General features: G+C 39.9%; 1 protein-coding gene across 1 annotated transcript in view; it reads right to left on the bottom strand.

The window, feature by feature from the left end:
• Positions 1-15,834, bottom strand: part of KCNU1 (potassium calcium-activated channel subfamily U member 1) — a 181,524-nt gene that overhangs the window by 111,055 nt on the left and 54,635 nt on the right. Inside the window, exons 5-9 of the mRNA XM_032618128.1 lie at positions 10,743-10,804; positions 9,549-9,639; positions 7,795-7,906; positions 6,768-6,843; positions 5,023-5,098 (exon numbers count right to left, since the gene is read on the bottom strand). Of these exons, the coding sequence (XP_032474019.1) occupies positions 5,023-5,098; positions 6,768-6,843; positions 7,795-7,906; positions 9,549-9,639; positions 10,743-10,804 (417 nt within the window). The remainder of the gene's footprint in view (positions 1-5,022; positions 5,099-6,767; positions 6,844-7,794; positions 7,907-9,548; positions 9,640-10,742; positions 10,805-15,834) is intronic.

Here is a 15,834-nt window from a genome sequence, read left to right as displayed (position 1 = left end):
AAAATAAAAATAAACAAATGGGACCTAATTAAACTTAAAAGCTTTTGCGCAGTGAAGGAGACCATCTACAAAATGAAAAGACAACTTGCTGAATGGGAGAAAATATTTGCAAATGATATGACCGATAAGGGGTCAATATCCAAAATACATAAACAGTTCCCACAACTCAACATCAAAGAAACAAACAAAAAAAAACAATTAAAAAATGGGCCAAAGACCTGAATAGACATTTTTCCAAAGAGGATATGCAGATGGCCAACAGGCACATTAAAAGATGCTCAACATCATTAATCATGTTGCAAATCAAATGCAAATCCTAACCACAATGAGATGTCATCTCACACCTGTCACAACAGCCATCATCAAAAAGAACACAAATGACAAGTGTTGGTGAGGATGTGGAGAAAATGGAATCCTCCTACACTGTTGGTGAGAATGTAAATTGGTGCTGCCACTGTAGAAAACAGTATGGAGGTTCCTCAAAAAACTAAAAATAGAACAACTATATGACCCAGCAATTCCACTCCTGGGTATATATCTGGAAAAAAAAAAAACAAAACTAAAAACACTAACTCAAAAAGATACATGCAACCCAATGTTCATAGCAGCATTATTTACAATTGCCAAGATAGGGAAGCAACCTAAGTATGCAACAACAGATGAATGGAAAAAGATGTGGTATATACATATACAATGAAATACTACTCGGCCATGAAAAAGAATGACATTCTGCCATTTGCAGCAACATGGATGGACTCAGACGGTATTATACTAAGTGAAATAAGTCAGACAGAGAAAGATAAATACTGAATGATACCATATGTGGAATCTAAAAAATACAACGAACTAATGAATATAACAAAGAATGAACAGACTCACAGATATAGAGAACAAGCTATTGGTTACCAGTGGCGAGAGGGAAGCGGGGAGGGGCAATATAGGGGTAGGGGAGTAAGACATACAAACTATTAGGTATAACATAAGCTACAAGGATATACTGTACAACACGGGGAATACAGCCAATATTTTATAATAACTATAAATGGAGTGTAACCTTTAAAAATTGTGAATCACGATATTGTACACTGTAACCTATAATACTGTACAGCAACTATACTTCAATTTAAAAAATCATATATGATATATATATATATACAATAATATATATGTATATACATATGTGTGTATATATATTTTTTTTCCCAGGAGTTGAAGTGTTGCTTGGGACAGTTTGCTTTAAGCTAAAACCCCATAGTGTCTTGTAAACATCTTAGCACAGGGCTTCCATCATACCCTTGTACAACATGTTTTACAAACTGAAACTAAACTTATTTCAACCTAGAAATCTCCTTCACAGTAAATAACCCTTTCCCATTTAACTCACCCTCTTTGGAAGTCCTGCTTTAGTGCTTCAAACCCCTCCCCACTCCGAAGACCCGTCACTCCTGCTGGTCTACCTGGCCACCCTGCTCTTGCCCTGGACCATGTTAGCATCGACCCTCAGCCCCAGATGGGAAATAACTTAAAGATTAAGGATTATGGGCCAATGTGAATATATTGAATTGTTACCTACTTTTAATGTCACATTTCAAAAATGAAACTTTACACTTTTAAACCTTATGTTTCAACCTTAGGTAAGCTGTGCTACGGAGGCGGAGGACATGAGGACACTCTCCCATCCCTGCCTATCTCTCCATTATTTGTATCGGTTTTATTGTTTTTACATGGCACATGTGTATTCTAGTCTGTACCCACAATTCCCTTGGTCGTGTCTTTGTTCTATTTTCAATTCAGTCAGTAATCACCTTCACTCCTTTTCATCATGGTTTCCTCATTCTTGAGGTCTTGGTTTTGACTCGTCTCCTGTGCGGCTGGATTTTATCATCAAGGTCATTTTTAAAAGGGATTCATGATGCTCTTCTCTCTTCCATGTGCTTAAAATGACGGATGGGCTACACCTGTACACAACCTTGGCAGACACTGCTCTGTCACCTTTCTGCACTGACTGATGTTGGCAAGATATCTGAGGCTAGTTTCATTTCCCCCCTGATACAGACCTTTCTTTGTTCTGCTTAGATTCTCTCCTTACCCTTAAAGGTTGGTAATTGTTCCAAACTATGGTTGGACTCATTTAGGGTTATTTCTCCTGGGATACTGTATACCCTCTAAACTACAGATTCAATATTTTATATTCAAACATTTTTCTGATACCATATTTGTGTCCCCTTCTTCAGGAGCATGAATTTTACAGTATGTTAAATCAACATGACCCATCTTTCATGTTTTTTCTCCATATCATTTAAGTATCTTTGTCCTGTTCCATGGCATGTTTTTGCCTCAATCCCGTCCGCCATGTTTCTGAGCATATTTCTGTCACACTTAGTACATTTGTGTCCCCTCTAATGTGGTTTTTGGCTCTGTAAAACGTTTTTCTTCTTTTTCTCTAGTATCTTTGGGCCGTTTACCAACTCCTGCTACGGTTTACTAATCTTTTATTTAAAACCTTAAGTATTTTGTTTGAAGTATCATTTTCAGTTTTTTAAAGCCTTGTATAAGGAAGGCTTTTCCTTAACATTTCTTTTGTTCCCTTGGGCAAATTATCTTGTTATTGTAGCTCTGACAGCCTTTATGTGATGTAATTGTTATGCTGATGTCTCTGCTTTCCAACACGCTCCCTGTTTTGGGCAGAATTTTAGCATAGGCACCATGTTGATTCCTTTCTGGTGGACACTCACCCTCCAATGGTATCAACTCTTTTTTTCTTGCGGTACGCAGACCTCTCACTGTTGTGGCCTCTCCCATTGCAGAGTACAGGCTCCAGACGCTCAGGCTCAGCGGCCATGGCTCACGGGCCCAGCCGCTCCGCGGCATGTGGGATCTTCCCAGACCAGGGCATGAATCCGTGTCCCCTGCATTGGCAGGCGGACTCTCAACCACTGCGCCACCAGGGAAGCCCGGTATCAACTTTTAGCTGAAGGACGGTGTAAGTACGGGAAGGAATGACTTGGGACCGTTGGGACAATCATAGCTTTTATTTCGGTTTGTCATTTCAAATATCCTCTGAACAAAATCTACTAATTTTTTGCTCTGGGTTACAGCTTTTCTAGGTTTTTCACATTTCAGATGTTGGTGTGACCCACAGTAGATGGCCCTGAGTCCAAAACCATCAGGTGGCTTCTCCCTCTTTCTCTGCACGCATCCTCGCTGGAGGTCTCCTCCCCAGGGTGACTGGACGTCCCATAGGAGCACATGTTCACGTGCTTAGAAGGGCCTGAGACCGTGTTCAAACCAGAAGCCTGTGAGATTTACAGGGAGCAGCTACTCTTCAGCTAGGGCTGTTGGTGGCCTTGGGAGAGTGGGTTGCCAGAATCTTGTGTTTTTGCAAAGAATCCAGAAATCCAGGTTTTTTAATATGAGCTCTCTGAAAAAACTTATCAACCAATACAAAAATAGCAAACAGATAATACAAACATCTTAGGTCCAATAAAATATGCCTGTAGGCCCCATTCAGCCTGAGGGCCCCTCCCTGCAACCTCTATTAAAGGAAAAAAAATCCCCCCCAAACCTGTTACCATGGTTTCTCCTTTAGCATCCTCTTGCCTACCGTTGTGTGATGGCCAACAGATCTCTACGGGAACACTGGTGACTGCTTCTCCCAGTGTAGACCCATGCCCCTTGGGCTAGACCTCCAGATGCAGGGATCTATCTTTACTGCAGTGATGTTTCTTCTCCAGAAAACCTGTCTCCTGCTTGCATGATGAAGAAGGATGTGGCTGGTTTCAGTTTTTTTTTTTTTTTAATTGAAGTATAGTTGATTTACAATATTGTGTTAGTTTCAGGTGTACAGCATAGTGATTCAGTAATTTTTCCTGATTATTTTCCATTATAGGTTATTATAAGATACTGAATATAATTCCCTGTGCTATAAAGTAAATCCTTGTTGCTTACCTATTTTATGCATAGTAGTTTGTATCTGTTTCTTGAAACACCAGACAAATTTGGTGTTTGACAGTTTTCTTGATGAACTGAACATGGTTAAGTTTCTTTCTTTAACTTTTTTTTTTCCTTTTCCTTGTGATTTTTAAATTAATTTTGAGAGAAGGGCTCAAGTGGAAAAGACTTCTGCTCTATTTTTTTGTTCGGTTTTGCTTTTCTCAAAGGCCTTTGCAGGCTTTTAACATGCCACTTCAATTTCTACATTTTCTAATGATTTCTCTTCAACTTTCCTGGAGCAATAAAGTCCAGGAGTTTCCTTCCTATTGTTGAAGTCCATTTATTATGTTGTTGATTATATGGCATGAGAACTAACCTTTCTTGTAGGCGAAGGAGGCAGCTATGTATACAGATTGATTCCAGGAGAACCAAGAAAGTCCCCAAACTCCCTTTTGCAACTCAGCAACTGCTCCCTCACCCAACTCTCCAGCTTCTGTAAGTACAAAATTCTCGCACTGGCTTCATTTCTCTTTCCCTTTATTCTTTTTCAAATTGCTGGAACCCCTATGATGATACAGTAATAAACTTTAGGGCTTCCCTGGTGATGCAGTGGTTGAGAGTCCGCCTGCCGATGCAGGGGACACGGGTTCGTGCCCCGGTCCGGGAAGATCCCACATGCCGCAGAGCGGCTGGGCCCGTGAGCCATGGCCGCTGAGCCTGCATGTCCGGAGCCTGTGCTCCGCAACGGGAGAGGCCACAATGGTGAGAGGCCCGCGTACCGCAAAAAAACAAAACAAAACAAAACAAAAACTTTACCTGTTGCTTATACCTTAGAAGAGTAAACTTATTAAACCCTTTCCTAAGAGCAGGTTTTGAAAGTTGGAAGAAGGAACATTGATACTGTGAGTGTAGAAGATACATATGTGTGAGAAGTATGGGGTAGAGAAAACCCATCCAAAGGAGGTGAAAAGATACACCTCACACAGATTATAGTGATGGAGACAGGAGCTCCGAAGGTTCGCCTGCATTTTTCAAATAAAAGACATTCATGCTCACTGGCAACATCGAGGAGTTGGATGAGATGCTCACCAGGTGAAGGAATCCTGCAGCAGTGAACAAGGTACTCAGAACGATGGATAACAGCTTGGAAAACTTCACTGAATTGCTAGGGGAAGAAAGACAAAGAGCTGCTGGGTTCTGACAGGTTCCCGAACAACACAAATACCTCATCCTCTAAACTCTCGCTCCTCAAAGTGTGGGAATACGGACCAGGAACAATGCTACACTTCCCTGGGAGCATACTGGAAATGCAGCATCCCACGCCCTGCCGCGACCTACTGATCTGCATTGTTACAGGATCCCCTGCTTGCTTCGTATCCATATTAAAATTGGAGATGCACAAGTCTCAGGCACACCCCGTCACACACACGTGTTCAAAAAGCTTAGGTTCTGATGAGCTCCACTAGCCTAATATTATATTGAAAAAAGGCAGTGTCCCAAGGATCCAGAGAGTGGGCTTGCAAAATGAAATTCTGAGTAGGTCACAGAGATGTAGTTCCATATTGCTAAACTCACACCGGGATCTTTGAATGAAGAGGATCAAACAAGCTCCTGTCTCCTAAGGAAAGCCCTAGAGTTTAGCTGAAATCTCTGTGGTTCTCAGCAAGGCTACTGACCACACAAGAACAGCCCCTTCCGATCGCAAATGCTCCATAAAGCATCAACCCTTAGCAGTGAGACCCACCTGGCCGGTACTATTTGATGCTTCTAGTGAGAACGCAGAGGCATGCCTAAAACTTTAACAGGATTTCTGCTTAAAGGCAGTTTGGATCTTTTTTTAACTGTAATTTTATTTTTTTGGAGATATTTAGGTAGCTCTATTTCTGTAAGCAAGAGCTCACTGCTGCTGCTGGGCAGCTCTCAGCCTTGGAGGAATTGTCTTACATTCCTAGACAGCAGAGGATCGATTCACGACAACGAATGTATAGAATCAAAGTGTCTGAATTCTTCAGTGATCCATTGATTATTTAGTAACATACTGTTTAGCCTTCATGTGTTTGTATTTTTTCCCTATAATTGATTTCTAATCTCATAGTGTTGTGGTCAGAAAAGATGCTTGATAGGATTGAATTATCTTATATTCACCGAGGCTTGATTTGCAACCCAAGATGTGATCTATCCTGGAGAACGTTCTGTGTGCACTTGAAAAGGAAAGTGTATTCTGCTGCTTTCGGATGGAATGTCCTATAAATATCAATTAAGTCTATCTGGTCTAATGTGTCATTTAAGGCTTGCGTTTCCTTATTCTCTGTCAGGACAATCTGTCCCCCACTATTATTGTGTTACTGTCGATTTCCCCTTTTATGGCCGTTAGCATTTGCCTTATGTATTGAGGTGCACCTATGTTGGGTGCACAAATATTTACAATTGTTATATCTTCTTCTTGGATTGATCCCTTGGTCATTATGTTGTGTCCTTCCTTACCTCTTGTAACAGTCTTTATAAAGTCTATTTTGTCTGAATTGCTTTGATTAAAAAAAAATTTTTTTTCGGTGCGGGGGAGAATTAAAACCTAAATGGACTGACACATTGTAGGTCCAAGAAACAGAGAAGAAACAAACTCTTCAAGATGATTGCAAACTTTCCAGCCTGTATGTGAGGTTAATGCAGTGAGAGAAAAGTAAGTGAATGGTATCTTGGAAAGTAAGGGATTCTGTGACTTCTGCACTGAAGTTTCTGATGGGAGATGAGCTGAGTTGAAGGTTCAGTTAACATTTGAATTTCCTAATCCGAATGAGTGAGTAAGTAGTACTTGAGGCAGGGCTGGCATTTACCTGGTCCTGATGGCTCTCAGAATTTGCAAGATTCGAGGGAGTTCCAGCAGCCGCAATGCTCTTAAGAACCTTAAACCTACAAAGCAATCAAAGAAAGAAAGCTGACGGAAGATGAGGGTCACGGAGGGAGCAGTCTGAATTATACCACACCTGGGACTGCTCACGTTCTTTCTTTCCCTGAAATGCTCAAATATAGTATCTTACAATGTCAACAGTTTAAGACCTGAGCACTGGTTCAAATTCTGGTTCACTTAATGGCTGTTGTAATCTAAAGCAACGCCCTTAGCTTCTCCAGTTCCTCATCTGTAAAATGGGAATTGTAATGATACCTACCTCGAAGGGTTGCTGAGTATTATCATTATTACAAAGTATGCAATAAGCACAACTCACGTTTTACTCTAACTCTTCTTTAGAATGGAGAGCAAGTGATCCATAAACCACTTTAACTCCTGACTATAGAGTCTCTGTGATACGCTCCCCAGGGTTTGCATGTTGTTTGCCTTTATGTAGTTTGATAGTAACACTAGTAAAAAATATTTTGTAGATAATAAATAATAGTATAAGATTACATAAAAACTGACAAAAGCCACAGAATGCCCACGTACTGGCAATACATCCACCTTAAAGACAAAGTAACTAATTAAAAAAATCTCTAACAGGTCACCGCATGTCTGGATATGATGATTTATACTTTTTAAAGACCACGGGAGGCTTTTCACTTCTCCCAGTCATGTGGGATCTCAGCACAAAGGTGCCACAGGGGGCTAGGATGCTGGTGCCCTGCCCTCAGGTGCGGATAATCCATAAACACTAAACAACCCCGGACACCTACTGGCATCAGGCCCATCGCCAGGGACTGGGGTAAAAAAAAGAATGGGTTCTGAAAATGTATTACAAAACCATACAATCATGGGGAGGAATTTTTTTTAAACGCCATTTAGGCTTTAAAGGAAAATGAAAGGATACTTACAGATGCACGCTGAGGGGTTTTTCCTGAGATTGCTTCTGATTCCCACAACTCACCTACCTAGCCAATTACTCTTCAAATAATAAGAAATAAAGGTTGGTGGAATGGTAAAGATGTCTACAATCGAATTCATCTCCAACCAGAACTTGACCTTGTCATCAGCTGCCAAAAACTATGAAATGAAAACAGAAGACCCCAAATTCTGTTACCCTCAAAAATTTTACAGTGAACACAAGAGTGGCTTTTTTCAGGTACACTTCATCCACCAACTGAAGCTCTGACCGCATTCTATTACATACATACAATGTATACATACATACACCCATATATATTTATATAGCTATATAAGTAAATACACATTTATATATATATAAATATATATATCTATATAAAAATAAATAAATAAATAAATATATAGATATATACACACACACACATACACCTATATATTCATATAGATAAAGAGATTGTACTTTAGGGGGTATTCAATGAATGAACGTGAATCCACCTTACTTACCAGATCTTAACTCTCTTACTTCAGAATAATCACTTTGACCTTCCTACTGCTCCTAGAGCTTCCTGATATATATATAATTATATAGGTAAAACCCCCTATTTGTGAGCAATGAAGATACAAGATTTAGGACGGTCTTCAATGGAAAAGGTCTAGAAGCTTGGTTGGCCAAGGCTTGTGTTTATGAGCTTCCCTATTTGGAATAAGAAAGCAGGCGCTTCCAGAAGGGAGGGGCTGCTGTAAAAATAAGACTGTGATGGCCAGTATGGTTGAAATAAGTTTGAAGGAAGGTCACAGAAATACATACATACCATACCTTTCATACGCACATACATATTACATATATACTTACATGTGCGTATATATACCTCTGTGTGTGTATATGTTTGTGTGTGTATGTGTGTATATATATGTGTGTGTATACACGTGTATATATATGTGTGTGTATATATACGTTTGTGTATGTGTGTGTGTGTGTATACGTGTGTATGTATACGTATGTGTATATGGGTACATATGTGAGTGTATATATGTGTGTATATATTTGTATATGTGTATATATATGTGCGTGTATGTGTGTGTATATGTCTGCATATATATGGGTGTATATGTGTGTATATATTTGTGTGTGTATATGTGTGTCTGTGTGTATATATGGGTATATATGTGTGTGTATATGTGTGCATATGTGTGTACATGTCTGTATGTGCCTGTGTGTGTATTGTGTGTGTACATATGTGTGTGTGTATATGTGTGTGTGTGTGTGTGTGTATATATATCTATCTCACAAACATGAGACAGATAAATCTAGAATCTAGTTCTAGGGTGGGCCCTCAAAAAGTGCTTGTGGAATGAGAGAACTATTGAATACATGAATGCAACAAAATTAAAGACACAAGAGTATTTTATAGATTTATATGGCACATATGCCATCAGTGGAGCCGATGGCATTTTCAGAGGCTTGTTACTCAGGTTCTGCTCTCTTGTGATTACCAGTCACTCTTCTGAGTGGCCAAGTGGGAAGCCAATAAGAAGGACAGGGTGATAGGGTGACGATATCTTAACAAGGAATCCGTTTCATTTGTGTTAAAATTGTTGACCTGGTTTACAGTTTCAAGTGCAGGAGAGAGTTTGGGGGTCTCGTTATACATTTGATAATTGAGGGCCCAGACCCTCTGGCTTTAGAGCCTGAAAGCATAGGCAGATTGTCTAAGGAAGGCATCTCTTTGTGTAACACAGATCTCTTTACAGTGTGCCGGTTGTATTCCCCTGTTTACTCCCATGTTCAGTAGGTACTTACTCTCAATCCAAAATAGAAACTAAAGAAAGCATTGAAAGTCAAATCAATCGGGATGGTTTTGTCTTGGTATGAAGAACAGCTTCCAAAAGGGCTGGAAAAGAAACAAAGACAGCTTATAAAGGTGGACATTTTAAAAGCTGTGGCTACAGAGGACCAAATAAAGAGAATGGGTGGGCAATTTTCTATTTATTTACCATGAATGGTCAACCCAGACACTTACGTGCACATCTCAAGGAAATTACTTTTCTCTTGGGAGTAGAGGTATGCATGAACAAACCCACTGGGCCGTGAATGTAGCTGAAAGTAACAGGAGAATCACCTGCTCTTCTCTTCAGAGTTTATTGGTTCCATTTTCATTTTATCAATGGAATTCAGAGGCACAGAGGTTATGTGGCTCTTTTTGGTGCAAGACCATCTTACCCAGCCAGGAAATTTTGGCTTCAGTATACTTCTGACAGACAGCTACTCTGTGTCCAATGAACTGATTTGAAGCAAATTCCAAGGAAATGTTCCTAAAACGTCAGTAAGGAATCCACAAAATGAAGACTTCTGGTTTCTGTAGGCTCTCTAAAGTTGCCTGACTTGTGTGGCCCTGTAATCCCAGTTTTACTTTAGCTGGAAATCCAATAAAATTCCCAGAGGATCAGCATGGAGTCCAGATTAGGTTGGGCTGTGTCCAAGAAGCTGTCCTAACTTTGGCACAGGAGAAGGGAATGCCTTCAGAGGAGAACAGAGGATAGTTTGCTCCTACATCCCCGGTGAGGTCTAGCATTTTCTTTCCTCAGACCATCCAAACTTGTCTAGAACCTATGAGAAACCCTGAAATGACTACAGAACTTCTGCTTTAACACCTAAGGACTCCAAAGGCACGTGAGACCCACATAAACGGTCCAGAGGAGGAGACAACAGCTGGAAGCTTGTAGTCCCAGAAACTAGAATAGACATATGCACAGCACCCCAGCTCCTAGCAGTGCAGAGTGACAGGATACAGGAGAAACTCATGCATTTTTTCGTTTGTTTGTGGAGCTGGGTTTAGTACTTCCTAGGGGAAACTAAACACTTATCCTTTTCTTATGAGCTTGCGTATGTGAGTTTACGTGAAAGTATATTAAGCATTATTCCTGACAGAATATTCCAAATTAGCTGGTAAGCTACTGATATGAGCAGACAAGATTGACTGGGGATTTTACTCACTCAGTGGAGTTGATGAAATAGATTATAAGAGACCCAATGCTTAGGACAAAGACAAGGATCACCTGGAAAAAAAAAATCACAGACAAATGTACAGATCCATTCTATTAGCATGAACACAGATGAATAAACATACCAACTAAATTGTGTTTCACCTTTTTCCCTTGCCTATCTATCTGTAGCCATTTTTTCCCACACATTCATTTATGCTAGCATTCATTCATTCACTCAACAAAAACTGATTGGACCTTTACTGTGTATTCAATAAACGAACATGTACCTACCCATTTTACCTACCTAATTTTAACTTTCACACACTTCAGAATAAACAATTTGTCCTTTCTGCTGCTCCTAAGGTTTTCTGAGCTCAAGAAGTCCTTTGTTTATTCATTCACTCACTCATCAAACATTTATTAAGTGCTTAATATGTGCTATGCACTTTATTACATGCTAGAAAATGAGGGCCATGGGATACAGACTCTGAACTTGAACTGCCTATGATGTTGGAGAAGAAACGGTCCCAAACATGCCCATCTAAAGGATGGGCAGAATTCTGACAGGAGGGAACATGCTATAAAGTGAGAAGAGAAAATGAGCGCTTTAACTTGCCAATATATCTGGTCTGTAAAATAAGAATCTGTGGAATATAATCAGAAATTTACCCATTTAAAACCCTCAATGCATTTGGATGAAGTATTTTGCAGCCTCGGTGAATTTTTAGGTCAACTGTAGGTAATCAGTTATTTCTAGTTTCCAAACATTTAAAAAAATATGTTCAGTCCTGTGTAAAACTGTATTTTATTTACAATTAAAGCTTCACTCCCTTCCTGTTCAGGTGTTCCTTGAGCAGGCTACTAGTATGCAAAAAGAGATTAGTTTCTTCTCTGTTAACCCTTTTTGTTTTTTTAGTCCTAGCTGCCTACTGACTAGCATACCTCTGGCCTCTGAGAACTGTAGGTCAGTGTCAGGCGGTGAACAGAAAGGGGAGGTAATAGCAGGAAATGTTGGACTTGACTGGTGTTAGATCACTACGCTCTCACCCTTGGGCTCTCCGGGCACGGGAGGTGTTTACTGTTTATTTTCCTGGGTTGTTGGAGATTCCCAATTCAATTCATATTCAAATTCAACAGATATTTCTTTAGTACCTATCATGACTCAAGTATTATTCTGCTGACTGGGAAACATCGTTCGACAACATATACAAATATCCCTGCCTTTACGGAGCTTATGGTCTGGACAATAAATAGTAATTAATATGTACCTTAGGTGGTATGTGAGAAGATGCATGCTAGGAAAATAAAGGAGAGCAACTTAAACGGATCAGAAGTGCAAGGGGAGGGGGCAGACAGGCTGCAGCTTGATAATATTTAATTGCTAAGCGTCCCCTCTGCGGTTCCCTTAAGCTGAGTGAAAGCGTCCTCTCTCGCTGGTTGCTCACAACTCTTTTCTCAGTGCACCTTGCACTCTTGTATTCTGCTGGAACTCTTCCCCCTCCGGATGCCTAACTGGGCAGGTTCGAGAAGACTCTCACATGTGACCCACATCTGGCCCACGGACCAGGTCAAGCACTCTTTGCCCCAACAAACACTAGAAGGACAGATTCTCTTCAGTGTGGCCATCCCTCTTCACCAACGAGCCAGACATCAGCTCTCTGTGTCCCCAGAGTTCCAAGAGGTGCCAGCTGACCTTTCTAAGTGGTCCCTCGCTTGGCAGGGGAGGAACCTCCCCCCGCCCCGCCCAATACCTCTGCCACAATAAGAGCTTGTCCCAAAATCCTCTTCAATTTCCAGCTTACCCAAATTTACATGGGGTTGGTCAAGATCCTAAAAGCTTCAACTAGTCTTCTTCCGAGTGCTTTGTAAGTGGCAATGATGCAGGTTAATGGGAGTTAGTGGCATCTATTTTTCTTGGGGTCTCAACTCTTACTGTCAGTTCCATTTTAACATCTGAATCAAGTGTCGATGGAGATATCACTAAGACTGTGGGTCTCATGGAGATATTTGGTTACAAATGTAGTCTGAAGCTCAGGAAAAATGCTGGGAGTGGATATGCGTATGTGTGTGCATATATATATATTTGTATCAGTAGATTGATAATTATTAATAGTTTCCATGAAATCTTTTTTCTTCTCCTTACATATGATTACATGTTTTTTCTCTCTTACTAAATCCCATAGGTGATTCTTCATCTATAAATCATGTATTGACAGGCTTCCAGAACTATGGTAACAAGGTCATATATTTATAGTCCTCCACACCATAAAGTTAACAAAAAAAATAAATAAAGAAGAAAAATGTAGTTTTATTCGATCTAAGAACAATATCAACTTCCATGGCCACAAACCTTAGAAGGATGATCCAGAAATTATACATAATAAGCAACAAATGTGCACCAAACCAAAATAAGGCAGTGGGAGCTAACAGTTGTGAAGGGCTGTTTTGGTGAGTCAGGTAGAAATGGAGGTATTCTGAGAGGACTCATGAATTTCCCTCGGGTGGAAGGGGCAAAGTCTATTCAGGAGGGGTAGGAAGCCCGCCACTGAGCTGTGATTTCTACAATGGGGCTTAAAGCCCGTTTAGTTGGTGGATGGTTATGGTGTCTTCAGAATCCAAACAGCCACCAGCGCAGTTAACAAGGGGCGCTATGAATACTCCAAATCTTCACTTGTGAATATGAAGAGGACACCAGAAGACTGCCAGTTATACAGGAGGTATAGAAAACAGGAGGATCGGGCACACAGAATAGATGAAATAACGTCCAGTGAAAGAGTGAGCATAGAATATGTAATTAAACATCTAAGAATTACAATCAGTGCTCCTGGTGAGATTCTAAAAGCTGTTAAATAGTACTGGAGGACTGGGAAGACCAAGGAACATGGGGGTGACACAGAGGCAGTCACTGCAAGAAGCTGCACCCCCAAGGACTGGCTGGGAGATCAACAAAGGGAGGTTGGGATTCCTCAACATTTAAAAACATTCGATGCCAAAGGGCATCAAAGTGGTGCCCTTTGGAAGGGGGCTTCAGACTTGGGAGGAGGGGTCCTGGGTTGGCTGGTAATGGTACATCTGAAGAGACACTGTGAGCTTGGTCCTGGTACTGTTGGAAAAGCCTGGAACTGAAACCAAGCACTGCTACTGGAAGAAAAAGCCATTGATGAAGTGAGGCTGAAAAAACTAGACGTAAAACACAGGAAGGCAGTTCCTTCCCCTCCTCTAGAGCACAAGGGAGCTGACCAAAGAGACATGTAGTTGCTGTGCTCTAGCCTCACATCACAAGGCAGGGGAGAGAGGGTGGATTTGGAGCTGAGAGACAAGAGTTTGGTATCAACTCAAGAGTTTTGGAACAGCATTTACAGAGGTTTTAGGAAAAGGATTACAAGCCAAGACTTCTAAACCCAACCAAATTATTGTTCACTTATGAGAGCAAGGGGAAAAAATTGGGGGACATTCAACAATTCGGAAAGTGTACCACCCACAATTTCCCTTGCGAGTGAATATGCAAGTACTCAAGAAAAAAAAAAATTAGAAAGATAAAATAAGTTACGTAAGAAAAAATGGTGCCTAATAAAACTGGTAAAATTAATGGAATTTTTAACTCTAAAGCAACTATTAAGAAGGAAATCTGACCAGCCGTACAATGCTAAAAGCCAAAAAAACTAAAAAACACAGTAGCAATCTGAGTGTTCAGATTAATTCAACAATATCTGGAAGGAAGGAGGGGTAGTGTGGAGGAAAAACATGCCGAAGGTTCTCAGGCTGAGAGCAGTATATAGATATAAAACATGCAGAGATATTATTAGAGAGAAAATACAGGTTGGGAAGTCTGTTCTGAATTTCACTTACTGATATACCTATGATATTCTATTAAAAATGGAAAATCCCAAGTCAAAAGAAACAAAAGAAAATACATAAAATTAACAAAAAGGAACAAATAAGGAATGTAAATATCAGCGAATGGTCAGTACTTACTACACCCTTCAAGGGTTTACAATACTCCCTACAGTATTTTAAGGAGGTCATTCACATTATACGAAAGAAGTGCAATTTGGGAAGATTAACTTGTTCAAGATGAAGTGGAGAAGCCAATGCTTAAGGTCATGTCTCTCAAAATTCTCAATCACCATGTCATTCCGCTTCTCCAGTAAGATAAGGAACTAAGATGTCACAAAGGTCCTAGTTGTTTATCCAATACCCATTCTCCCTTTCTTTACCAACACACCCTGTTTGTTGGTTTAAGCCACAGAAATTTAGATAGTCTATTATGCAGTAAATTCAATCTCTAAATATTATAAAGACCAATGAAACAGATCACCATAAAGGAGAATAATTAAATTCTCCAGTAAATGAACAAATAAATGCATTCTTAAATCAATAAACACAAAAGTGCAGCTACATGATATTTAAAGAGACACACTTAAGAGGAAACAAGACAGAAAGACTGAAAGAGAGCTGGGCAAAGACATCCTAATCAAGTATGAATAAAATGAAAGCAATGTTACCGGCTAACATTATGTTCTAAAGTATCCCCTGGGTAAGAAAACAAAAACAAAAACAAAAACACAACAACAACAACCCACTCAATATGACAAAAATGGATACTTCATATCAGTAAAAGGCACCATCGACCAAGGAGTTATAATAGGTAACTCTATGCATTGACTGATGTTACATAAAATATGTAACTCAAAATGTTAGAAATGTAAGATATTTGATAAAACTATAAAATCATAAATGAAAAATGTTGACGTGCCCTTTTCAATCAGTCAGCAAATAATTAAGGGTATGGAAAATATACACAGGTTCTCTCAAAAGTCCATTACACGGTAATAAAAATTGATCATGTACTAGGCAACAAAGAATTTCCCCATAAATTCCATGAACTAGAGATCATAAAGGCAGTGATATTCCTGGGCCATAAATTTCACCAAAGTAGAAAAGAGAGCCAGTCCAACACCTAGGAAACAAAAGCATACAACACTCCTCACAATAGATTATGAATCAACCAAGAAATCAGAATTAAAACAACCTAAAGACGAACTGGGCATTACTAAAAATAAGAACATTACTTGCCAAGGTCTATGAGATGTGAGCAAAGA

This window comes from Phocoena sinus, chromosome 21 (genome assembly GCF_008692025.1).
Source record: "Phocoena sinus isolate mPhoSin1 chromosome 21, mPhoSin1.pri, whole genome shotgun sequence".
Classification (NCBI taxonomy): domain Eukaryota; kingdom Metazoa; phylum Chordata; class Mammalia; order Artiodactyla; family Phocoenidae; genus Phocoena; species Phocoena sinus.
This window is presented reverse-complemented; position numbering and strand designations above follow the sequence as displayed.